The sequence below is a fragment of the Lichenostomus cassidix genome, chromosome 5, assembly GCF_008360975.1.
Source record: "Lichenostomus cassidix isolate B80296 chromosome 5, HeHo_3.0, whole genome shotgun sequence".
Taxonomy (NCBI): domain Eukaryota; kingdom Metazoa; phylum Chordata; class Aves; order Passeriformes; family Meliphagidae; genus Lichenostomus; species Lichenostomus cassidix.
Window position 1 is genome coordinate 14873307 of NC_139486.1, and position 26455 is coordinate 14899761.

General features: G+C 44.5%; 1 protein-coding gene across 4 annotated transcripts in view; it reads left to right on the top strand.

The window, feature by feature from the left end:
* ASB2 (ankyrin repeat and SOCS box containing 2) overlaps positions 1-26455 on the top strand; it is a 48401-nt gene that overhangs the window by 6889 nt on the left and 15057 nt on the right. The window contains exons 2-8 of one of the 4 annotated variants that reach the window (XM_085061494.1): positions 9561-9795; positions 10039-10107; positions 15685-15949; positions 17533-17634; positions 22320-22486; positions 23154-23309; positions 25343-25588. In XM_085061494.1, coding sequence (XP_084917620.1) covers positions 15705-15949; positions 17533-17634; positions 22320-22486; positions 23154-23309; positions 25343-25588 — 916 coding nt within the window. In that variant the 5' untranslated portion in view covers positions 9561-9795; positions 10039-10107; positions 15685-15704. Of the gene's footprint in view, positions 1-9516; positions 9796-10038; positions 10108-15684; positions 15950-17532; positions 17635-22319; positions 22487-23153; positions 23310-25342; positions 25589-26455 lie in introns of those variants that run through there. The other 3 variants (XM_085061492.1, XM_085061493.1, XM_085061495.1) reach the window with 3 other exon arrangements.

Sequence of the window (26455 nt, forward strand, 5' to 3'; positions counted from 1 at the left end):
TCCTATTATGCATGGTGTTGCTCTCTCTTTTTATTTTTATTGACTCCATTTTATTTGCTATAAATTCTGATTTTGCAGTGATGAATCACCTCACTGCCTTCTACAATCTCCCTTGCCCACGTTGGAAAACAGATTTAACTTCAGTCAGTGCCTACTGACATCATCCCACTTTGCTTTTATGTTCTGGGATGCCACCCATGAATGTACAACACTAAGTTTACAGATAGAGTGTACAGATAGAGGTCTTTCTGTGTACAGGAAAGTTGCTGCTCAGTCATTCTGCTGAGCAGAGGGGAGCTGCAGGGAGCCACATTCCTGGCCACAGCCTCAGTCCCTGTTCCTCCAGCAGCCTTAGCCATGTCCAGGCAGAGATGGTAGCCAGGTGACCACAAACCTCAAGGCCTGTGCTGGCAAATATTTCTTCTGCATGCTACTGTGCAGAGATCTGCCAAGTCCTGCTAACACCCTTATCTGGGAAAATGTCCATTCCTTGCTGAGTGTAAGACCTTGGGGGAATTTTCAGTCTGAAAGCTTCTAAATCAACTGCAAAAAATTCAATATAATCAGTTCCGAGGATAGCTTCAAAATACAAATGCTACAAATAGAATTGGAGGGCTTGGGTTAGACTTCTTTAATATTTCAGAAGGTGTTTGGCTTTCTTGGTGCTGTCCTTTTTACACACAGATCCTAGTCCTCTCTGTGAGTATGTGCTAAAATTGTGCATATTTACTGCAGCATGTGCAGAGGTACACAAGTCTTATATTTTTTTTTTTTTAATCTTCCTCCCAGTGGAAGTTGTCTCAACAGTATTTTGTTTAGTTTGCACAGCAAAGTGTGTTTTTCCCATATGAAACAAGCAAGAGGTGCAGAGTCCCATGCTTCTATCTGATTTATGCCATTTTAGTTAGTAGCTTCATTTTGATGTAATTTCATTTGGTTCTCTGATAATGTGCATACTCTGCTGCTAACCTTTATGATGATCTTTTACTGAGGAGGCTTGGCCAGTAGAGAATTCTGAGCTGTGCCCTCAAGATGGTAGAGAGACAGAAGCACATACTCTCTACAATAAACTCTTTCTCCTGCTGGCTGCAATGCAGCCTAACCACCTGCAGAATGTACACCTATTTTTTATATTCCATCAGTGCTTTCCTCAGAGAGAGTGGTGGACTCTGTGCATCAGGTCCTTTCCAGGTCTGGTTGCAATTTTGGATGCCAGTAAATCACCCTGAAGCATATGGGATCAGCAAAGAGTTTTTCACTCACCTCCAAAGAGCTTGAGGTCTTATTGCCTGTTTATTATCCAACATAGGATATTGATCTGGAGCTCAAACAGGAAAAGTGTTAATGTGTTGTGAGAACTTCATACTGCAAGTCAGTGTGCACCATTTGTGTGTCATGTTATTCTGAGGACCAGTTTTAAAATCTCTTGATGGAACATACCTGCCTCTCCCTCAAGGGATTGTTGTGCTCCTTGGCCTGAGCACCACTTACTTTGGAAAAAAGTACAGTTCCACTAAAATAATCAGGAAGGTACTGATTTATAGTACCTCAGGATCTGGTTGTTCTTCACATAAATAAATGCAAAAATCTGTGTTCCCTGCCCTTGTTTGTCAGTTTTCCAGTAAGGACAGATGGAAATTGTCTGGAAGAAGAGTTTTAACTATATGAACAATTTCTTTATAGGAAGAAAGCTGGAGAAAGCCCATATCTTCCACATTATTTTCCCTATGTATTCTCTTGCCACACGAATTTGTACCTGTAATGGATATCTCAGGTAAAGGACTTCACTGTCTTTACCCAAGTACAGCAGATTTCTAGTAAGATATCTGTTCCTCTGCACATATATATACAAAGAGAGAGAGTCTTTATTCATGTGTCTGTTTACAGAGGGTCAGAAGAGACAATAACAGATTTTCATAAATAACAAAATATAATTACCCTAGGGAAAGAAAGGTTGGTAATGCTTGGTTGATCTATTCTTTCTTTGCATGTTTGTGTGTGTTACTTCCAGTGTGTTATGAGACTTTTGGGGGTTTTGACTGATGGTTTTGTCCTCACTTACTCCAGTGTGACTCCATCAGCTTCCCTGGTATTAAACCAGTATACCTGAGCATAGCACTAAATGAATATTAGTTCCCATGCTTTGTTACACAGATGTGGTGAAGAGCAGAAACAAACTGATCCTCAGGCCAAACATGTGGTATGGGTTGAGATTACAAAGATCAGTAATGAGGACAACACCCTTCACTTACTCCAGTGGTTTCTGGTAAATAGTCCTTTTTTCTCCTCTTAAAAAAAAAAAAAAAGAATAAAGAAAAATATTATTAAACACTCCATTCTTCTTCATATCCTGAGCAGTGAACCAATAGCCACAGATGTTTCATAGAGCTGGTGAAAGTTTACACTATCAATCACTTCTTTTTGAGATAAGAGTGTTTTGGCTCTTGCAGACACAAATGTGTCTCAAGCTCTGCTGCTGCCATGTGCTGCACAGGCTGCCCCAGTGAGTCTTCTGGCACGTTCAATAAGAGATGCTGCCTGAAAAAGTGAAGTCTTGGTGCATGTATGAGGTTTGGGATTTTTTTTTCTTTTTAAGCTAACCACAGTTTCCTGTGCAACCTGAACTCTGTGTTTCCAGCAGGCCCCAGTGTCATTTCTGTGTGACTCAAAGCTGGGCTGGTGTTTGCAGCCTGCCTTTCCCCTTGGGCCTGATTCACAGTGCCAGCATGCACCAGAGGTGAGGTCCCTGCTTCTGTCTCCAACCACATGTAGGTCTTCACTGGCACACAGCAAGAGGTTGTCAGAAGTTTGACAACAATACTGCAGGAATGTGATATTTGAGGCTCTGGGACTCGTTGCTTCAAAATGTCATGGATATAAATAATTTAGCAAGATTCCTATTTGGGTTCAGTGTTATATGGAAAACAAGGCTATTGAGGAGTAAATAATCAAAATAATATTTGAAAGGTTGCAGAGTGCCAAGTTTTGAAGATTTAAACCAGTCATCATGAACTGGCAGGATGTTTCTGAGAGTAACTATTTATCCTGACCAATTTCTTGCAAATGCTCTTGAGCTACCACTGTTAAGGTTAGCCTATAGGGTCCACTTAAACTGACCACTGACCTGACTGATTTTTAGGTGCCAAGCCACAGAAAATAAGATTATATCAGAGGTTAATCCATGACACATAATAGTGACCACAACTGATGTGACAGACATGATGTACAACTCCAGCAGAGAAAGCAAAACCATTTTCAAGAGAAATAGAACGTGCCAACCAAGAAATGTCTCAGTCTTCACAGCATTTCACAGAAAATATCTTTGACATTCTGCATGCACCCACATCACTCCTATATAGCGTGAACAGTTTAAGACACCTTATCTTGTCCCACAGTCTCAGGTCAAAAGGAAATCACTCACTAAAAGAAAAAAATGGTGAACATGGTTTAAGCACTTTTGAAAGGTGTTGTGCTGGCATGCCTGCTCTTTGCTATCTGGAGAGCAAGCACAAAGCAGATGGATACATTTCCCTGCACTGACATGGTGTTGCTCCTTGCTCTGCTCCCAAAGGACTGTCCCGCCTGAGGGTGAGAGTTTTGGCAGAGGATAGCAGACAGTACCCACTGTAGGCTGTGATGTGATTGATCATCCTGTCCCCAGACTGAGCCTGCACAGGCTCCCATCAGCTACTGGGCAGATGTCAAGTACCAGCTCCCTCCACTTGGGCTGGACCAGCTTTAGCCCAGTGATTCAGGGAACTGTCTGCATCCCACTTCTAGTGCCTTGAAACAAAATCCTCTCCTTGCTCATCTGCCACAGGCACTCCCCCAGTGCTTGCTCAGCAGCCCTGCTCTCTGCCCTGGTGCTCTCAGTGCACCCTGATAACCAGCTGGTTGCACAGCTGTTGGCCTCTCCAATCGATGGTCAGCAGCATTCAGCATTTTCTGTCTCATCCTGGTGCCCTGCCCTCTGCCAGGCTGCAGCTCCAGGAGCACGGGTGGAGCTGGGGCTCTACGAGGATGATTCCTCAGCAAGGAGCCACTGAAGCTGCCAGCTCCTGTAACTGGAGGAGAGCTCAGCATCACCCATGCATGGCTGAGGCACCTGCAGCCCCACCAACCAGGCCTGGTGAAAGCACCTTAACCTGTTCTTATCAGCAAGGTGGGTCTAGATAAATGCCAAAGGACAGAAGTGTGGCTGCAGCTCAAGTACCGAAAATACTTTCTGCATATTGTTACAGCTCTCGGTGACATCGAGGCAGCTTGGCTGAAGTTCAGCTCTTTACTCCAGCCCTAATCTGTGCTGTTGTGCTGTTCTCATCCATAAAGGTGTTAAAGAGATTTGCCATCTCACTTTGTGGTTTTGACATTTGTACAACAGGTGTGTTTTTTCATGGAGCTATGGTCTCCAAACACAGCTCAAGGAAGATAATGATGCTTACTTTGGAGATCTGGGTCTACCTGACTCAGCCACATCAATTGGTGTTATGTGCCCCTGTTGTTGCTGAGGAAACCATGTATGTACCAAGCCGAGATTTTACTGTGAAAGAATCTGTCCCCTTCTAGGTGGGAGTTTTAACAGCCACTTAACTCTGCTTTTAAGGAATGAGTGATCTCTCACTTCAGTAGAGGAAAAAACTCTTTTTACAATTTCACTCTAAATTACGTATTCACATCAATTTTTTAAGATTATCTGGACTGCCATACCTATATTACTATGAAACTGTACTCTACCACTTGATTTTAAAAAAGAGGGAACAGAAACAGAAAAATATTTTTTCTGTCTTCTTGCTTTTAGTAATGTCTCTTTCCACAGTATACTTGTGACTCTTACTATTGCACTGTCCACTCACCAGCTCAGCAGAGAGTACAGAAGTCTACTCAGTTAGGTAAGTGTATGGTTATTTTTAACTGAGTTGAACATTACATATTCATATGGCATGTTGTGCAACAGATATACACTGGTGTCATGACATTCTGTCCAGACATTTGTCCTAAATTTAGCTCCAAATTTAACCTGAGATGTAGGGAAAATAATTAAATGTCAGTGGAGGGTCTTGCTCTGCCTTGCTGCTCTGCTAGCACCTGCCTTAGCTTCACTCCAAGCATACAGGGAGCCGTAACTCCTTGAACTTCATTGTGGTAAAAGTTATGGACATTACTGCAAGCTGCTGCATTTAGGTAGGGACATTTTTTTGGTTTTTGAGGTCTGTTAATCTGTGGCAAAAGTAAAGCGAAGACAGATCCATATGTAGAAAGCCTCTCATGTTGTTGCAGGAAAGGAAGGAGAGCAATGCTATAGGTCTCATTGCATACAGCAGGCACAGTAGTTAGAAACAAATCAGTCTGAAAGGAATTAGAGGGTACCACAGAAAAGCTTGAAAAGAGACTTTGTGAGTAAACTATCCTAAGAGACTGAATGGAGAGGTAAACCATAGCATATATCCAAGGACTCCTTTAAAAAATCCATTAAATAGTTGTTTTCCATAAAAATTGGTTTCACCTTTCCATCAATTTGGAGACACTGTTTTTCCCAGGACCTTTGCTATTCACAGCAGCTTGTGTCTCAAGTTGCCATTCTCATCTTCCTGCTCCCCTGCAGGAGCCTCAGAGCACTGAGATTGCAGTGGTATCTCTGAATTTTGTGGATTTTGTAAAGGTCAAGGTAAAGGCAAATCTTTCATTAGAGTTCTTACTAACATACATTATAACATAAGATAAATGATATTTGCACAGCAAAGAGAACTAAATGATAATGTTTATGATTTCCCTCTTCCTCCAAGGAGCAAGTATTTGTTTATATAGTCTTTGGGTTGTGTTCACTTCATATTAGATTTTCATGTTCCCTCTGACTGATTCTTCTTTTAGGTTGAGTCAGTGGATGTGACCTTATGGTGACATTTGCAGAGTGGCATTGACTGTAGTAGCTGCACACTCTTACAAAGCTCACTGGCAGGGCTGAGTCATTGAGATACCTGAAATGGGTCTTAGGACCTGGATACAGGCTATTCCCTTTTGTGTTCATGTCATATTTCCAGAGGAGTGAGGACTTCATTTTGTTTGGATTTGAAAAGGAAAATTTTCCTGTGAGGAGCCACTGTGCAGAAGTGGAAGTCATACACTGAGCCAAAGTCCACCCTGACTTGGGTTGTGTCAGCAGCCAGTGAAGTGGGATAAATTCCTCCGGAAAGAGGAATTATAATATTGGTAGAGTGATCTCAAAACAGCTACATCTTTCCAGCAAAGAAGCATTTAGATAGCAAAGTTAGCAAGGAATAATGTATATCATATTCATTACCTCTGGGCATGCATGACATCCTGCACCTTTTCCCATACAAGAGCCTCTGGCTCCTTGCCTCTCTCAGGGTACTGTGGCCAAAGCAATCATTAGTTCTTGCAAAGGAAATTGAAACCATCTTCCCTTGTGGGAGTTTCTATATTCTTGTTATTTGAGCGTGGGTTGTGTAGCAGGAGGCACAGGAGAGGTGCTTGCGGTTCTGGTGTTCACATTTAATCCTCAGGACTGTCAGATGGAAGCACAGCATGGCTCTGCTCACTGGATATGATGGTAAAGGGTTTGTACTGTAGATCTATGCTCTCAGGGAAATATGCTACTCAAAACACCTTGCTGTCTTTCCGTAGTAAAATAGTTCAGACCAGATCTAAGTAACAAGACAACAGTTACAGGTAATTGGTGCACAAAGAGATATGCTGTCCTGAGGCAAAGTATTATGAGGATTTTCTGTCCAGGAACTGTTACTATCAGAACTAATCAGTATTTTCTTCCTTTCAGAACAGCCACACGTGTGCCAAGTGTTTGGATGCAGCAGAGTTAGTCAGCATTGGTAGACACAGGCTATGGAATAGAGTTTGTGCTAATTTCCATTCTCACCTGCACTTCATCACGTGATGGCACATCTGTGGCAGCTCTGCACACAGAATGAGTCACTAACAAGCTCAATGGTCTCCTGGGATGCACAAATGAACTTTGTTTTTTCCTCCAGCCTCAGCTGCCAGATTTAGCTGTGTAGCTTAGTAGAGCTGAAGGGCTTAGTAGTGATAACAGGCTACTTAGTTCAACTAATGGAAGTAGAGACAAAGGAAAGAAATTTTAAATGTGCTTTCCTAACCTGGCTTCTGCTGGCTATTTTGAGGAAATATGAAGAATAAAACACTCTTCCTGATTATTTTGTAATTTATTTTCACATGGTCATCCTTCCTCTCCCAGATTAAAGTCTCTTTTACTGTCCCCTGTTTGTGAGACCCTGTCTGACTCCCCCATGAGCATGACTTGGTCATTTCCATCACTTCTATTTAGAGAAAGCAAACAGATCTAATATGCAGTGTCTGAGTTTATTTTTGCAGGTGACATTTGTAATCTATTGAAGTATCTCAGGGTTAAGCTGAAAATGCAGATTTGTAACTTTGCATGCCCCAGGGGAAATATTAGCCAATCTGATGCAATGCTAATAAATCATGATTGTTATTATTATGCTTTGGATGTGTTGTAATGAAGACACAATATTGTTTTATTGGGGGAAAAAAATCAACCCCCACATGTATGATTTCATTTCTGTGTAGTATTATTTCTGTAATTAAAATTCAAACTTATATGAGGTCTTCCTCTGAGGATTTCACAGATACTAATTAAATAAGGTCTTATTCAGCAGTCTCTATCCATATAAGTAGTCCCGTTGGCTTCCCATCTGCAAGGAATTTTGGACTGTTCTCTGAAGTTAATGCATTTGATTATTTCCACTTCACTGATGTAGAAAATGATACACAGAGGAGTTAAATGATTTACTCAAGACAAAAGGGAGAGTTAATGGCATCTGAAAATAGATCTTCTGAAGCAGAGTCCTGTGCTTTTATTGGAAAATGGTGCATCAGCATTCATAGCAGCTTCAAATACATCAAGGGTGCACAGAGCTCTGCAAGGAAGCCCAGGAACATGGGAGGGAAGGGAATTGCAGTGTGCTTGCTGGGAATGCCAGGGGGAGCCACCTTCAATGTTCATAGCTGATGGCACCTTGAGCCCCCATGTCTCTGTCAAAATCAAACAGTCCCTCCTGGAAGACTCAGACACCTCTGCCTTTGCAAAGCAGGAATCTGCATCACAGTATCAGCAATTTTTCTTGAGCTCAGTGATGAAGGGTGAGAGATTGCCAAAAAGCAAGCAGAATGGTTAAATGTGGGAGATACTCTTGGTTTTAAGCCAAGGCTAGTTACAATCTTGAAATAGTATCAAGGAAAAAAGTGCTGGGTGTTGTTTAAAAGTCACAGAGGGCTGGCTGACATCTTGTCAAGGGTGTAAGAGTTTCACACACCCTTGGTGATGACATCCAGGGCTCCTTTGTCTGTCACAGTAACTGCTGAATGACATTAATTTTGGATAAAACAGTCTTAGCACTAGTTATGAGGGGCAGATAGTTTTTCAGACAGGAGGGGAGGAAGATGCACCCTGTACTCACCATCATGTCATGCTGGAGCAAGATGGATTCAGGAGCAAGCATGGAGAGGGAATGATGCTGGTCCTGAAAGACTCTAAAAACAATGCAGATGAGTTGAAAGGAATCATGTATTAGTGGATGATATGGTCTTGCTACATATTTTCCCTTCAAAATTTCTCTTGCTAAGCCTTAGATGGGGGTGTTCATGCATTGACAGCGTGCCTACAGTGAACCTGAGCCTCCTCAAGAGGATTCCAGAAAGGATTCCAGACCCACTTCCACCTAGGCTTTATTCTCAGTAAATGCAATGTTTTGCCAAGGGAATGAGTGAGACAGGAGCTGAAGGAAAAAGCATAGGCATAATTTTGATACTCTATTATAGTTTTCCTTCATTCACTGTACTAGCTGGACAAACACATGGAAACTTTCCCAAAGTGAGTATTATTATCCCCATGATCCAGACAATCCAGGTGTCAGTTCTCCTACATGTGCCTGACTCTTTTCTTCTAACTCATCCCTGGATCAGTGCTATCTCCTCCTTGGCCAGCTTGTCCTCTTCTAGATGTGGGGAAGATGGGTACCACTTCACATTTATCGCCTTGAGGAGTCTGAAAGAGAGTCTGTTGTTCACATTTAGGTGGTGTAAGAGCAGTCCTTTCCCACTAGTAAGCTCTTAAAAATACTACTTGGAACAGGTTCACAACTGCTGTTGTCATCTTTTGGAATCCTGAAATCTCCAACTTGCAGCCTTAAAAATGTATGAACAACTCTAAAACATCAGCAAATACCCATGTAATGTTTGGCTGTTTTGTTTAACAAGCATCAGCTAAAACAAAAGTGAATGGAGATCACTTCTCCCCGAGCAAATAAAACTCTCCAGGACAGCATATTTTACTTCAAAATTATATGGCAATTTTTTTTTTCTTCTTTAGGTTCCAGAAACATATCCATATATGGTCTACTTGTCAGGGACAATAAATAATGATGTAATAGAAAGGTCAACTTTGTGTCATTTAGCTACAGGATGTTGATGAAGTGAAGTTCTTCAGATAATGCAACAAAGAAGAACTTTAGGATTGATACAAGTTTCTGCTGTGCATCTTCAAACAGGAAATCTGAGATTGGGAACAACTTATATTTTGGCTTGTATTCGCTGATCATGGGGTGATCCAGAAATAAACTCCAGGCTTCAAAGCGAGCGTGTTTCAAAGCTGTCCTGCAGTTGATCGAAACATCCAGGCAAAGCAGAGAGACAAATACCAGCGAGGATTTTCTGAATTAAGACTTAACCAAGGAGATAACCCATTTCAACACTATTATAACCCTTTTATTTCTGAGCAAAAAGGTAATGCAAATATGCATGTTTTGCACTTATTTAATACTTTCAATCTCTCAGTTCACTATGTCTATGCAAATATTTATTCCTACAGCAGTTTGTAACCTAACACCCTAACACAGTCTTGGGAGCTTTGTGATTTGCTTTTGTTTGTTTATAGCTTCATTTTTTTTTCAAATATACCATAAAACACTGTCTGGTGTTAAGCAGAACAGTAGCTCTGCGATTTCCTTATTTTTCTTTTACTTGCAGGTGGTGCTTGTATCTTTGTCCCTAGAATAACTTGCTCAGAAATCAAAGCTGAAGTTACAACATACTAAGGTAGAATTAAGCGTGCAAGGCACAGTGTGAAGGAGAAAAATTACATCAGCAAATAATTTCTTCAATTTCTAAATTTCTAGTTGGTTTGCCATGAAGCTAAGATTGCACTGATTGCTGTGTGAATTAATATGTTCTGAGAAGAAATAAAAGCTTGCAGGTGTATGATTTGCAGTAAAGAACTTGCGCAGAATCATGATTTGATGGCATCAGGGCATATGCCAGGCTGATAGGTGACCTGTTTTGACAGCTGGGGCTGAACAAGGGGATTTGTTTGCTCAGAGGATTCCTTTGGGAAGCCTGGTTTTGCTCCTTCAGCACTGGGCTAGAACTTGAGTGGTTTGCATAAGCTGTCACTACAGAGAATCCTTGCCTGTTGGTGCAGCCGGACAGCATGAGGTGTCATTCTTCTGATGTCTTAGCTCTGGCAGATCTGATGAGCACTGAAATCTTCCTGGTTTTAAAAAATTATTTGTTTCCTTATTATCCAATATAAAATCCTTGGAAAACAGCAAAGATTTATCTGGAAACTGACCCAAAATGCAGCAAAAGTGTGAGCACTTTACGTGCTGCAGGTTGGTTTGGTTTCCGTTACCCACAGAGGATCTGTCCTGAAAGGTGCTGCAGTAGGAACTGAAGCAGAGGCTCGGTTTGCTGTGAAGATATCCAGCCGTGTTTGCCTTCCCCCATGTGGGCTCCCGCTGCTTTCAGAAGTAAAGACAAACATGTGGAAGGCAAACACAGATCTGCAGAAGCAGGGGCTCAACCACTCCTTGCAAAAGGCAAAATGATGAAGCTGCTCCTCTTCTCTCTCTTTTGCAGCCTGCAAAGACTTGTTTATGTTTTCAGAAATGCACCCTGAGCCATAAATAACAAGGTTCTGTATTCAGTTACAAGCTGACTGGGATAAACTCAGCGCAAAGGCAGGCAAAGTCTGGCTCTGTTCCCTTAATGACCTTGTCACTCACCTGCCATCCTTCTCTGACAGAAATAAGTAATTCTGCTAATTCTGCTGCCTGGGATCTATTGAGGTGGGACAGGCAGCCTCGCTAAGCTTTTCTTTAAAGAAGTGCTATCAACGGGGACCAGTTGTTTCAGATGCTAATGGTATTGAATTGCATGGTTCTGCATGTTCAAAGCCAGCTGTAATCCTTGTTTATTTATGTTGCATCAGGGATCAGAGGCCCATTCTCCTAAGCACTGTATGTTGACAGAGCTGGTAGTCCGAATATAATAGCAGCCTAATTGTGTTTGTCTCTGGCTTTTGCCATCATGTAAGTGATTACTAGTAGTCCCAGTTCTGAGTTGTACCTTTGGCTTCAGAGATCTGCCAGGTACAGCTGCTCATGAGCACAGGTTAGAAGGTGGCAGCATGGTCCTTGCATAAGTATTTTATTTCTGACCTTACCTTCTGGTCACTGGATGCAGCTAAGTTGCTTCTGTATGAAAAAGGCCTGATTACTACATCTAAATCAACTCTCACTGAAATCAGGATGGCAAAATTAAAACCAGGATCAGACTCTATGTGGAAAGAGTGGTAAGATTCCAGAAAATCTTGTCAGACTGATCTACCAAATGGCAGCACAGACAGCAGAATCCCAAGACATGTCTCTTCCAAGAGAGATCATTAGTGAAGCCATCCAGACCTGAAAGGAAATGACTCTCCAAAGAATAATAAGGGCACTATACCCACAGCTTTAAAAATCAGGATCTGCTGTCCCAGTAGATGCAGTGTGCTACCTGCATGTGAGGATGGGCTCTTGGGCTGCCAGAGGAATACAGAGTACAGCCAAATGTTAAAACATTCCCCCAAAATCTGAAGTTTGGGTGAAGAATAAACCCAGCATTTAACTTTTAAATCTAATTTGGATACTTTAAACCTACAGTAAGCCAGCTTAGAGCAAGGAAATAGATTCAAGCTGCAGTTAGAAAGACCACTTTGGCCAGATCTTACTAACCCAAACTTGTTAAAGATTTCTAGCAAAAAAGATTGATTTTTTCACACCTTCTTACAGAAGGTGGAAAATAGTTTATAGCACATTAGCCTAGTGAGCTTTCATAAGGCTGTGGCTGGCAGCTCACTGATGGCCTCAGATGGGGTAAACGTAGCCCTGCTGTGTCAGCTGAGCTAGGGCTCTGCCAGGTGATGCCACTGAGCTCAGCCTCAGGGAAAGAAGGGTAAACTGAATCAGGCTGTGGTGCATCAGCCTCCAGCCAAGGGCATGTGCTCAGCCTGTCACTGCAGCTCAGCTGGCTCACTGCGGCTTCTGACAGACAGAACTCAGAGCAGTGCCCCTGTCCTGCGATTCTGCAGCTTCAAATGAAAGCATCCTCAGCTGGAAGGGGAGGGTGGTGTCTCTGCTGTGCTCCACTCTGCAGGGAGCTGGTGGGAAGGAGGCAAGTGCCCTGCCTCCTGCCAAAGTCAGTCCCAGCACACAGGCAAACTGCACACACACACTCGTCTGAGCAAGTGGAGGCAGGCGGGGGATGCAGGAACAGCTTCCAGCCCAACTAGAACACTCTCTGCAGGGGTTCAGGGCAGCCAAGGCTGTCCCTGGCTCTCAGTAAGAACCCAAAAGCTCCTGCAGCCCCAGGATGTGACCCCCACACCTTCATCGTGTTTGTGCAGTGTGATGAGCAGAACTGAAAGCTTTCTCTATTTTGAGCTCTATGAAGTTTCTCCCTGCAGGATGAGTCAGTGATGGGAGCTGCAGCCAACAATGTTGTTTCTGCACTCTGTGGAACTCCTGTCAAAATATTTAGATTAGTGAGGCTCACCAACATGCAGGAGAGGTTCTCCCTTTTCTCTGTGAGTGGGTTGGACCCAGTTAACCCCTGCAAAGGATAAGATGATGAAATAGAACTGATCCCCGCAAATTTAAAATTCTGCCTTTTGCTCCCTGTGCCTTAAGGATGTGTGAAACAAAAGGAGGGAAGGGAAGACATCCAATAGTGGCCTTTATACCTAAATCCATTTGGGATGGGGTGAAGTAACTATATCAGTTATCTCCTCTGTGCCAGGCTGTGGAGTTGTGTTGGCAGTGGTCTCCTGTGCAGCCCTTAAAGCCCAGGCTGCATCAGGAGGCACAGCAACACCTGGCTCAGAAGCACAGCAGTGATGGATTCACTGCCATAAGGATGCTGGCAATGGGACTGGGGAGGATACAGAGGAGGGATCTGTGTCCCAGGCTGCACTGGTGCAGGTTGCCCTCAGAGAGGAGCAGTTTCATCTCCATTCTTGCCTTCTCCAAGGATTCACTGTGCATCACCTCCATTAGGAGCTTAAGATCAGATCCTGCCCTCTCTGCTGACGGCTTTGTTTAGGTTTCTGAGTCACCACTGGGGCCAGGTCCCTACAGTCAGGCACTGCAGCGCTGGATGCTGCAGACGAGCCTTCCAGCTCCAGCCCGGAGATCCCACACATCTGCAGCTCACCAGTTCCTACGTGAGTTCCTAGGCTGAGCGACTATGTGAGTACTGCCCAGCGTGCCAGGGGCTGAGCAAGCCCAACAGCAGCAGAAGCTGCTGGAAAAATGAAGCTGTGTCATGGTTGTTGGCCAGCTGCTGGCTGGAGAGCAGCCAAAGGCAGGTACTGGAGCAGCGGGGGCACAGGGAGGCTATCAGCAGTGTGACGCCTGGGCTTGGATCTCTGGGACAGCAAGGGTCATGGCAGAGCTGAGGCACCCACTGGAGAAGGGAAGCAACAGCAGCCATGAGAGATCTGGCTGGAAATAAAGGAGAAAAAAGAGAGAAAAAACGCCAAAATTTGATTGTCTTATTTACAGCAATTTTTTACAGAAATATTGCTTTTTTACAGCAGTATTTACAGAAAAATGCCGGTTTCATTTTGGCTTTTTTCATGGCTGTAAAATACATCCTTTGTTGTTAAAAGTCATACTGTCAGTCTGAAATCTGCTGGGCTTCCCTTTACCTTGAAGTCTTCCCACTTCTGCTTGAGTGGGCTTGGAGCTTGAGGTGGCTGTTGATGTGGGAGTTATCACCATTTCTGAAGTGAAAAGCCTAAATCCAAGATTTTAAGTTGATTGATTCAAGCTCTTGCAATTTCTTCAAACAGTATTTGGGGAGCTGCCATTTCCTCCAGGTCAGGACTGTCTCTTGGCTGTGCACACAGCAGCAAGGGCTGCTACAGCAGGGCACTTTCCTGGACCCCTCTGCCATCGGTGTAGGTGTGACTGCCCAGGAGACCAGGCTGCCCCGGGTACCCGGTGGAGAGAGCAGCTGTACAGGCAAAGGGAGCTCACAGCTCCCCTGGGGCTGCTGCTGAGGCAAGTCTTAAGCAGGGGGAAGCTGGGTGCTTCTGCTGTCCTCATGCACATGGCACTGCTGGCTGGCCCAGATCAGAAGCACCTGATCCTGAGCAGAGCAGGGCTGTGTGGAGCTGGAGAGCAGCCCTGCTGTGGCAGTGATGGGTCAGGGACTGGCAGCCACAGGGTGGGGGCAGGCAGCTTTTTCGGCAGCCGCATCGGTGCACTCAGGCAGCTTGTCACCTCTCTGCACCTGGGGAACGTTCCTCGCCAGTCCCCTCCTCCTGGGTCCCTGTCCTCCCTGTCACATCCATGTCCTCTGGAGCAGCTTGTTCCTATTGCACCTCATCCCAGTGCTCCCCACGATTTTACGCAGTTCTCACTCAGTGCTTATAAAACATTCCACTGTTATCTTCTTAAAAGAGGCAAGCTTTTCCACCTCCTCCCATAAAATAAACCCTTGGCTCTTGAACATTGATGGCCAGAGCTCTCTCTGGCATCCAAATGAGATCCTGCTAGAGCATGTACCATTCATGGCATTAGTACTTCCCTATCACTGCTGGAAATTCTGCAGTATTTTGGATTGTCTTTGCCTTTTAAAGTCCTGCAGTGGTGGTTCACAGTCATTCTGTGATTGCTGAGTGTGCCCAGTGTTTCCCCCTTCTCTCGTTTCCATCTCACTCATGAACTTTGAACTTTGTTCTGAGAAAAAGCAAAAAATCAGAAGTGAAACAGAGCAGTGTGGTGTTGCTGTCCTCGCTGAGTGAAACAAAGTCACTTCAAAGCATAGCTTTGCATGTTGCTTGAGAGATCTCCAGATAAGGTGGAAAAAATTACAAAGCCTCTTTGCACTTCATGGCAGAGAACCTGTCCTTACAGAAAACCAGCAAAGAGACAAACCACTTCCCATAATTTTCTGCAATTACAGCAAGAAATAAAACCAATAAAGGGAGACATCCATTGGTCTTCTCCTAAACATAATTCAAAAATGTATATTTTTAATCTTAAGGGGATTTCCTTTACCTATTTTTCCCTTGAGATGTGGTAACCAGAATAAGCAGATAAAAACCTGCCTTGCTTGCAGAAACTCCCCCTTTTTTAAACACCAGCTAAACCAGTTATTTCTGTGTAATTGAAAGGAGTTAGTTCATTAAGTTTACATGCAGATTTTAGCTGATAAGGTCCTCTCCCTGGTGAAGGATTTTTGAAGGGTTTTCTGGTCAGCCTAATTAAGAGGCAGACCTGAACGACAGCACAAGATAGTTGAGTTGTTTTCCATTTTTCAGATTTTGATGATCACAACTTCCTTTTACAGGAAAATAAAGAATCATAAAAATGGCTACGACGGCAGCAAATACTCAAAGACAAATTATAGGCTGCGAGGAGTACAGTCTGTACAGCAGCCTGAGTGAAGACGACCTTATAAAGATGGCCATCCAGCAGAGCTTGGAAGAGGACTCTGCAGCTCAGCCGGCAGCCCAGAGCCCCCAGAAGTCGATGGTAGCCCGTGCTGGAGAGGTGGCCACCCCGAGCCGTGCCAGCCCCCACAACCCTCCCTACCGCATCTACCCCTGGCAAAGGTAAGCAAGGGCCAGCCCGAGCTGCTCCCCCAGAGAGCCCAGCCCAGGAAGGGAAAGCAGGCTCCCTGTCAGCACACGTGCTCTCTAATTAGCTCTGCCAGGCGGCTCCTCGGCGAGTCTGTCATTAGTGTGGAAGCTGGAGTCTGCTATAAATCCAATGAGGTCAACAATTTATGTGCTCGCAGTGAGAGGAGAATTTGCTTGATGTTGTCTGTTTTAAGCAACAAATAAAACAAAAAAAGAGGCATGGCCACAAGCTTTCCTGAACAACAGAAGCCTTCCCAAAGCCAGCTGCTCTTTTCCCCCACTGTATGCCAAACTTAAGTTTTGCCAGAGAGGGAGCAAAGGATTTATTATGGGAAAACATAAGAAAGGCACAAAAAATAGGTATATAAAACAGTGTGAGCTGACTACCTGTTAAACACTTCAGTTTTTAAAGGATGTGGTTATTTCAGGTCAGTCTGACTTCAAGCACACCACTCTCAGCCAAGAGCAGCTCCAGACACCAAATCGTGGCAGCATCCCCCTCCCCTGCAATGCTGGGCTGTGGTCACAGACACCTCCTGACACTTTCAAAACCAGACATTGTTCCCCTTTCATTTTATAAAACACAGATTTCTCAAGGGGGAAGGGAATAGATTCCAAAGTCACCTCCAAAACAAGGATAAATATCCTTTTAATATTTTAAGTTACCTTAACTTCCTTTTTTTTAACAAACTGAGAGCTACAGAAGTTCTGTTCCTCCTCCTTTTTCACAACTCCAGCACCCTCTCATGTCTTGCTCATTACCACCTGTAGTTTGGTTTCCAGGGCTGGGAATCTGGGGACAATGTGATGAGCAGCAAGCATGTGCATAGCTGTGGAATCAGGATGCTGTGCAGCCAAGCAGTCCCACCAAAGGCTGTGGTTTCTTGGTGTGGTTACTGTGCACCTGCACAGTCAGCTCTCCTGTAGGGACCCCAAGCAGGGGAGAATAAGGGCTTCCCTGGCCATTTGGTCCTGTCCTTGCTGGAAGTCCTTCAACACCTGCTGTTTTGGCAAAAAGCAGTGTTTGCAGGTCCGTGCACTAACCTGTCCTGCCTTTGCCTCAGCCCAGCAGTGTTTGACCTCTCACTGAAGGGAAAACCTTTGGAGCTTGTAGCACCAAATCCATAGAATTGCTGAACTCTTCTGCCACCTGGGAGAGCCGAGCTGGAAATGGAGCTGACATCCAGTGGCTCTGGGCCTCCTCTGCCCCCACCTCTGACCTGCTTGCATGGCACTTCAGAGGTGACGAATGTCACCTCACCTCGCTTTGTGCCTGCTTCCTGTGCGGTGGTGGTAGGGTTAACCACACTGTTGTCTTATATGGTCATTTGAATCCCCTGACGCTTCCTCAGAGGGCCAAAAATAAACTCGAGCCGAGTGAGCAGCTGAATCCAGTGCAGAGCAAGCCGTGGCCATCTGCTTTTATTCAAAGCCCTGACCGGCAGGCTTTCTCGCTCCGTCTCTGTGGATGTGTGTCTCTGTCTCTGCCTCAGCATGACCTGTTTCTCCTATTCGGAGTATTTCTCCTTATTCCATTCATGTCATCGCCACTCCAGATTGGCGGCCCAGCAGACAGGCCGTGCTCAGCCATCCAGCTCGGGGGCAGCCTGGGGGGTCAGGCGAAGGTACGACAGCAGCCTCAGCACATCCCAGTCTGTGTAAGTGTCTCCCTCTCCCTCTCCTGCTTTCTCCTGCAGTCAAAACAAGCCTTGCTGCCCACTCTCTCCCCGAGACATCTCTTCTGGGTGGTGATGGTGCCTGGTGGGGGGAAATGGTGGTGTTCACCTGGAGGAGGTCTCACTGACACCTGCACCTCACCCTCACTGCACTTCCCTTATTCCTTCCAACCTCTCGGCTGCACCAGACCATGTGCATGCTCTTGCAGGTCACCCACCTCAAATCTCTCTTGTTCTCTTCTCCCCCTTCATGTCCCTCCATCCCCCCAGTGCACATGTCCCAGGAACTGTGGGTCAGAAGCCCTGCGAGGACACAGACAGTGGGGAAGAAATGACTGCACTTTATTTATATAGGTTTATTTATATATAGGCTGGCTCACTTATCAACAGGATAGATGAGGCAGGCAGGTGATGATAGTAACTGCACTGGTATTAAGTTCAGGGTTCAGCAATGGGGAAAATTAGGGGGGAAAATGTATCACAGTGTATAAACAAGGTGAGAAAGTCCAGTCCTTCAAACTGGGTATTTTATAAATGATCCCAAGATGCCATGCCTGTTCCCAGCCATACCTGTGCTGTCCTGCCTCACTGAGGAGGGCTTACTTGTCCAAAGAGGAAACTGGCTTGACTGACTGATCCTCCTGGCCATGTTTTGCAGCTGGCAGAGGCTGCAAAACAGCTTAGTTGAACACAGTCATGGATGAGAAAAGCAGAAGTGGCCCAAGCTCTGTCCCAGTGCCTGTGTGTAGTGGAAATGTCTGGACCATGATGGGTTTATTACAGCTCTTTGCAGGGCAGAATAGATACATGCACCTGCCCTTAGCTGTCAGATGACAAGAGGAAAGTGTTACAGCCAGCACCTCCCTGTGTCCTGCAGAAAAGAAATTCCCTACCTTTTCTATCTATTCTATTCAAATCTTGTTTAATCCATTTTACAAATCCCTCTCTGTATGCACAGGTGCAGTGACTACCCTTTCACCACTCTTCTTCCTTTCATCCCCCACCCAGCTCTACAATCACCCCCACCTCCCCCTGCATCCTGGGTGATCCAGACTCTGTTCCTGACCCTCCACTGGCACTGCACTCCCTGACATTGTGAAAACCTCTTCCTGATACAGCATGAAGCTTGCCTTATCCCTGTCGCCTGGCAGCTTCCCCTGGCCACTCTGAAATCACGTCCTCTCACTAAGTGCTCTGCACTCTTTGCATGCCTCTCTGATGCTCTGGGTGCGGCAGAAGGCTTGAGGGCAGCCTGCTCCTCAACAGGTAGCTCAATAAAGTTCAGTCTACAAGAAGGCTGATAAACTAGCCCTCCTCTGCTGCCAGCTAGAGCAAAAATACAGCTGGGAAGTCCTAGGAGAGCATGATGGCACCACTGTTTTATAGCCCTAGTCTCAGAGCTAGGCAGGGATGATATCACCTGGGCAAGTGTTGCTTCATGCTGCCTGCATCTCTCCAGGCTGTCAGGAAAAGGTGCTTCTTGAACCTTTCCATGCTCCACTGAACCTCTTCTTCAGCACTCAGAACTGACCTCACCATACATCTCATCTGCAAGGAGTATTTATTACTTTGCCTACTGGTCTTTGAAATGCAGTCATTCTTTTGAGTTTCCTATAAGGTTAAGATTTCATCAGATCTTCAGACTTCCTCCATAGTTTCAATACTTGTATTTTCAATATCTGATGAAATCCAGGCAGCAGAATGTGGTGGGTTTTTGTAACAGCCAGCTATAAGCCAGGCAGAAAACAGGGATTTCACATGGAGATTCATTAAACTTTCTGTTCTGATCTGGAATTTTCTTGGCTAAAGCATCTGCAGCCTTGTCCAGCAAACCCCCTCATCTTACTCAGGAATCATTTAAGGTCAAGGAACCCAACAGAAGTTTGCTTCATTCAACATCTGAGAGCTTAAGCAGAATAGTAACTGATTCTTCACACATTTTTAACCCTAGCACAGATCCAATGTACCCTCCTGCTTTCACTGAGGTCTCAGATAATGTGATTTACCTTCCATTTGCTGTGTGCCAGCCCTTTGCACAGCCTGCTGCCACGGCCCACCTGGCATGCAGTAATTCATTAAGCACCAGTAATTATATCATGTGCCCAAATCCTGAGGTCACAGCCCTACGTGTGTAACATGAGCCTTTGCACAGAACAACAGATGGCTTCAGCAGTCTTGTGCCAGAGGTGTTGAAAGATGAAGATCCCCCACCTCCGCCTCCTCTCCCAGCCAAACATGCCAATGGTTGCTGTGAGCTGACTTCAACAAAATACTCAATTTCAAACACCTGTATAAAAATCTGTTATATGTACACAACTAGCAATCTTAGGTTTAGTCCCCAGCGTACTCTAAGCAGTTTGGAGATACAACAGTGTCCCTGGGACATCCGGCCAGCAGTTATCAGAAGGTCAGTCAATTCCTCCTGGGAGGGCTGTGGCCAGGACAGCAGCTGTCTGTTCTAGCTGTTATCTTCTCAGGAAAAATGCCTGGCCTTGTGTCCCATATCTCTCCTCATTCCAGTGTTGCTATTTTTGTGATCCTACTGTCTTGAAATCACTGCTTCCAGCTGTAGAGAAGGACCAAGTGGCACCAAGTATTATTTCACCTGTGTAATGGTGTCTTTTGCCACTATCTGGCACAAGGGTTGAGATCACCTGTTCCACTCCAGGCCCTGGATTTATCCTCAGAAAAGCAGCCTGATTAACGCGGAGGGGGAGGAGGGGTGGAACCAGGCCTCTGCGTTTACCGAAAGTGTATCTATGGCTATTGAGAGATCACTCCAGCCAGCACTGCCTGGTGCTGTACAGAAAAGCCCTTCTCACACTCGTGCCGGTGTAAGGCACAGATTCTCACTCACCCACGGAGTTAAGTTACAGCTGGGGGGATTTACATAATTTGGGGAAGAACCATCGTGTTCTCCAGGGGGGAAGCTAAAATAGCTTCCACCAGTGGAGTTCTGCTGTATTAGAACTCCTCAGCTCCTCAGCAGTTCCTGAGATGGTATCACCCACCCCAACACCTGATGACTTCTTTCAGTGCTAATGTCAGTGTTTATCCCATAGATTGTGTACCTTTGGGCCAGGTGAAATTAGTGAGGCCTGTGTGAGTTTCAGGCTGTTGGACTGTCCAGCCCCTACAAGGCAATGGAATCCAGAGTTGCTCCTGTAATTCCCACTAAGTGCAGAGGTTGTACCAGTCTACTGCTTTGTGAGGACTCCTGTGCTGACCTGCCCATATTTTGCTGTCTCTGATCTCACTCTATTGTGGTATATTAGGCTTTCTTCCTGTCATAACTGGAGTTTCTGGTTGTTCCCATCATCACTAGCCTGCATGACCTCCATCACATGCTTTATTCCTGCCCTGGCAGTGCTAATAGTCTGACACATGCACTTCTTTCCTGCGTCTCTCTGGCTTCAGGACTGCAAGTTTTTCTCTGCAGAGTTAGTTCAAACCACAATTGCTCCTGTGTTTTCTACAACTTCTTGTTCTCTGTCTCTGAAACTATAGCCCACATCCATTTTTTGCAGGTCGCCATTAGAACTGGTAAAATGCTTTTTCCTTTGCTGTATTGGCTGTGCTGAAGATCAGTCATTTAGTGCATCCCAATAACAAAGCTGTGGCTGCCTTATCCCAGCACAGCTCAGCTGGAGCCCAAGCAGATGCCAACTAGCATGCACAGAGCATGCACAGAGCTGCTGCGCACCACAGGCAAGGGTCCTGCAGGGTATGAGCTCCCCAGCTCCTTACTTCTGCCACGCTGCCGCCAGCCTCAGACAGGGTGGAAGGAGGGTGGCAGTCCCTGCTCCAGGGCACAGTGACTGTCAGGCTGTGCTGGGACTCCTGCTGCCTGGGGAGACTGACAGGAACTGTCACTGTTGCTCTGCAGTAGGGTTGGTGTGCCCAGGGCAGCCCTGCTCTGCAAACACTCAGAGAGCTTGGAGAAATGGGTTGCTGCCTGGAGTGTGAGGAATGTATGCTTGGCAGAGGCATTTGGGTAGGTGGATTTTTTTCAATCCTCCCTGGATGAAGAAAGGAGAGCCAAGACCAACACCCAGTGCTCACATGGTCTAACCAGAGCTCTCCCTTCTTCATAACTGGGCTGGCTAGACTCTGAAAACAGGATTGTGTGAAGAAATATGAAGGTATCTTGAAAATACAAGAGTAAGATTTATTGATAATTTCTGTTAAAGCTACCTGCAAATCAAATCTAAAAATTTCTTCAAGGATGAACAGTAGCTCTCTTCAAGGTTCATCTTATTTTAAAAGGTCTCATACAGAAGCACTATGCCACATGGGATAGCAAGCTGATGTAATTATCATAGTCATGGACACTTGCAATGTATAGAGCAATGTCAGAGCCAGTCTTCCACAACTCCAGATATCCAAAATATAAGTGTTTATGTCAGACATTAGTTACCTAACACTTTCCTTACACTCTGAGGAGAGGATCAGTCCCTCTAGGCAGTGATTCTTCTGATCTGCTGACAATGACAAAATTAGAGAAGACAAATTTTACCTTCAGAGGCCCTGTGGTGTCTCACAGTACACATACTTACTATATAGGCTGCAGGGGTTCTCTATTTTGGCCAAATGAAACAGTGATGTTGCTGCAGAAAGTTTCTCAGCAATGAAGGAAGCAGTAACCAAGTTTTAATCTTGTTTTAAAGAGAAATTGACCCTGTAGTGGCAGCAATCAGGGATGGAGATGAAAAAGCAGTATGCAACATGATGAAATCAGGAAAAAACCTTTCTCAACCTAATAAGGATGGCTGGATACCCCTCCATGAAGCTGCATACTATGGCCAAGTGGGCTGCCTGAGCCTGTTGCAAAAAGGTCAGTGAAGTTTAAACTAACTAATTATAAAAGGGAAAAGAATAACATTAATAAACTAAAAGGCCAAATTAGCAGTATTTAAGTCCTGGCCTGGGGCTGTGTGTGAAGCTTTTTACCAACCTCCCTGTCTGTATATTAATTTCACCTTCTCTTGGAAAGTAGGTTTCCAGACTGAAGCCTCTAGAAGTTAGGATATTTGGGAGAAAGTGATGTTGGGATAGATCCTGCTAAGCCCTGGATTTCTCATGCTAAGGCCTTGAAGCTGAGCTCTCTACTGTTGTGAGCTGCTTTGCTGCTGCAGCTGACAGAAATATCCCCACTTTCCCCTGGGGGAGATCCAACCCAGCATCTCTTTGCTGGGGCTTGAAGATGGTTAATTACTGTAGTTTCTTTTCAATCTGCTGCTGAAGAGAAGTTGCTCAACAACTTTCTGCATCACTAGTAGCCAAAGCTGAACATTTTAATCTAAACTGAAGACAGATTTAGATACTCAATCTGAGTTATAGTAACATTATAATATATTCTTTGCTTACATTGCTTATGGAAAAGGAAAATAAATAAACAATAAAAACTTACTTAAACCCTCGAGGATTTAGAAGGGTGATGGTGCTGCAGATACTGGTGCTCCACATGCCACAATGACTTTGGGCTCACCATTCCTTCACAGCGTACCCTGGCACCATCGACCAGCGCACCCTCAATGAGGAGACAGCTCTCTACCTGGCCACCAGCCGGGGCAACCTGGACTGCCTGCTCACCCTGCTGCAGGCTGGGGCTGAGCCTGACATCTCCAACAAGGCCAGGGAAACGCCACTCTACAAAGGTGAGCAGCTGCTATTCCAGGGATGCCAAGTTCTTTGGGCACCACCAAGGCAGAACTGCAGGATCACTGGTAATGAGGGGCTGAAAGTCAGTGATTAGCTCCTGTTTTCTACTTCCCTGTGGTAGTCTTCTATCTCCTGTGTCTGAGCTGCCATGCCATGGCCTTTTATCTCATCCAAAACAGAGACAGGAATAGCAGCTGTCCTGCAGGGTGCTATGGGGAGCTGAGGGTGAGGGGTGAGATGCTCAGTGGGGCCCTAAGCATGGGATATCTGCACAATGTCCCAAACTTACAGAAAACTGGACAGTGAAGGAATACATATGCTTTGCTAAACAGTAGGACCTAAGCAGCTGTTAGATGTACAAGTGCAGTAACTGTAGACATGCCAGTGATTCATATACTGTGCGGGTCAGGCCAGGCTGTGAGCTAGAAGAGATTCATAAAATTATAAACAATGCCGTGAGGTAGATAAAGTATTTAACACAGACACACTACTTTGCTGCTGGCTGGAGAGAGCACTTTCTTCCTTTAGCAGACTAGCAATACATCCACGATATCACAAACATTTGGAGGAGATGATCTGTCACACCTTCATGTGCCTTTTGCTCCTGCCATGACAGTTTTTAGAACTCTTAAACATTACAAACACATTCTCTTCTTGCTGGTAAAACCAGCAATCTTGCCTCCAATTTTGGATGCCTAGCATTAGAGCTGCTTTTAAAGTGCTTTTGGTTTAAAAATCTGGCTTTTAGTTGACCTGGGAAAAACTGTTCAGCTGTGCATTAAACACACAGTAGTGGCTATAGTAGTAGTAGTAGTAAAAGTAGTAGTAGTAGTAGTAAAAGTAGTAGTAGTAGTAGTAATAGTAGTAGTGCTCACAGTAATAATAATCACAACAACAAGGATATGGAAACACACTTAAGACAGAGAAGAACTGTTAGTAAAAATGGGCTAGCCTTGATGCAGTATCTTCTAGCCTGTCCTCAACAACAACAAAAAAAAATTTTAAAAAGAGTCAAAAAACTGTCTTACAAAACAGTCATCCCTCATATGTAAGCAAACTAAACTTTGCAGAGCTATGGATAGGTAATTACAGAACTGTCTAACTACATAGTTGTTTCAGTATATATGACTGACACTGTTTATGGGGGAGGACACCATAGAGCTATCACAAGGAAAGAATCAAAACCAAAAGGTGGGACCTCTGTGAGAAAAAGAGACTATTATTTAATAATAATTATTTTATTAATATTATTTCAAGGAAAAAATGAATTGCTATGAAATGTGCAATTGGCCTCTCTTCTGTATATTGTAAAACAAAGGTTAACTGGGGTTTTTCAATGTAGCTACTCATCCTATGTACCTTTAGGCTGGAGTCCCACCATTAAGGTGCATGGAAAGCCTCATGATTTGGGATTAAAAAAGCCATGGGACAAATTGGTAGAAAAGAATCAACAAAATGCTATTCATTATTAAGAAACCATCTTTAGCTCAGGATAGTCCTGAACTATAAATTGTTTCAGGCTGAGAAAGTGCTACTGATTCACACAACAGTTGGTTTGAGCTTTTTTTATTTTCTTGTCTATATGGAGTTTTACCTGCAATCCATGGCAATAAGATAATGAGTCAGTTTGCACAGAATTTGGAAAGAAAGTGTTCAGGTCATGTGATTTCTGCAGCATATTTGTTGTTCATAAATTCTTTCCTGCACCTTATCACCTCACTGTGTCACTGTGGTTTCCTGTTGGTACAAATGGTGCTGGGCCAGATTCCCCCCAGTCCCAGACTTGGCACAACCCCTGCACAGGACCCTTATCCAGGTCCCAGCTGAAGACTGGCTTCACTGCCACATCGTTTCTGAGCCTCAGACAGTGTCACTTGGCAGCCTTGGCCCTCATATAGACCTAAGTGCATCTTTGGTCTTACTATGGCCTCCTTGTACTATATTGCCTTGGGCTACAAGAAATGGATACACAACACCCAGAATTATTTTCAAAAGCCGGTCCTAGTCTCTTCCCTTTTTTCCAAAACAGCCTGTGAGCGCAAGAATGCAGAGGCTGCAAGACTCCTGGTGCAGTACAATGCAGACACCAACCATCGTTGCAATCGAGGATGGACTGCTCTCCATGAGGCTGTCTCCCGAAATGACCTGGAGATTATTGATATCCTTGTGAAAGGGGGTGCCAAGATTGAGTCAGCAAATGCATATGGGATCACTTCTTTATTTGTGGCAGCTGAGAGTGGGCAGTTGGAAGCTTTGAGATACCTTGCAAGATGTGGTGAGTATGGCTTACATGTCTCTATTCATTTAATTCTTAGTAATTCAAAGTTTCCCAGTAATTCTCCCTGGCTCAGTTTTTCTGTCTCTGGAGGCAAGGCCTAGCCTGCAGAGGCACTAAAATCTGTTCCTCCTGATGGTAGAACTGGGTAGGGCCTTTCACATAGCATGGTCTAGACACCTTCTTCTGCAGCATTCATTCATGGCCAATACTTTGGGAAGTAATGCAGTGCTGCCTGACTGCATTTCCTAACAGCTTTCTAAACCCCTCTTGCTGCACACATGTAGCCTAAAATCCAGTCAGTCATAAAATACAGCTGTAGGTGGTAATAGATGGCAGCAGTTGAACTTTAGCCAACCCCATCTGCTCATGAACATGTGCAGGGATGGATGAGGTTAGCTGTCCTCCTCTTAATGTGTCCTGCTGAAAATAGATAAAATACTACTGTAGAGTTGATGGGTTTATATCAAAGAGAAGCAGACTCACTCTCCCTATGTGTAAATGTTCAAACATATAAACAAAGTGAATTTGAATCTAATTTACACTAAACCTTTTACTACTCCACTCACGTAAAAAAGCTTTACAATAAACACAACGCACTTCACTACTATTCTGAGGCATATTTTATTTTCACAGTGGACTAATATCGTCAATGTAGGTAAGATTTGGGTCCTGCACTTGCAAAACAAGAGCTTACCAGTGATTAAGATAAGAAAAACTTTTGAAAAAATTAGTATGATTAAGAAAGGTGTGAGAGTTAGGAAACAAAAAAATGTGTTCTGCTGCCCAGCTAGTCTTGTCAAGAGAGTTTTGTATAACCAGTTAGTCCATCATGCTGCCTATGACTATAGAAACTAAGCCAGAATA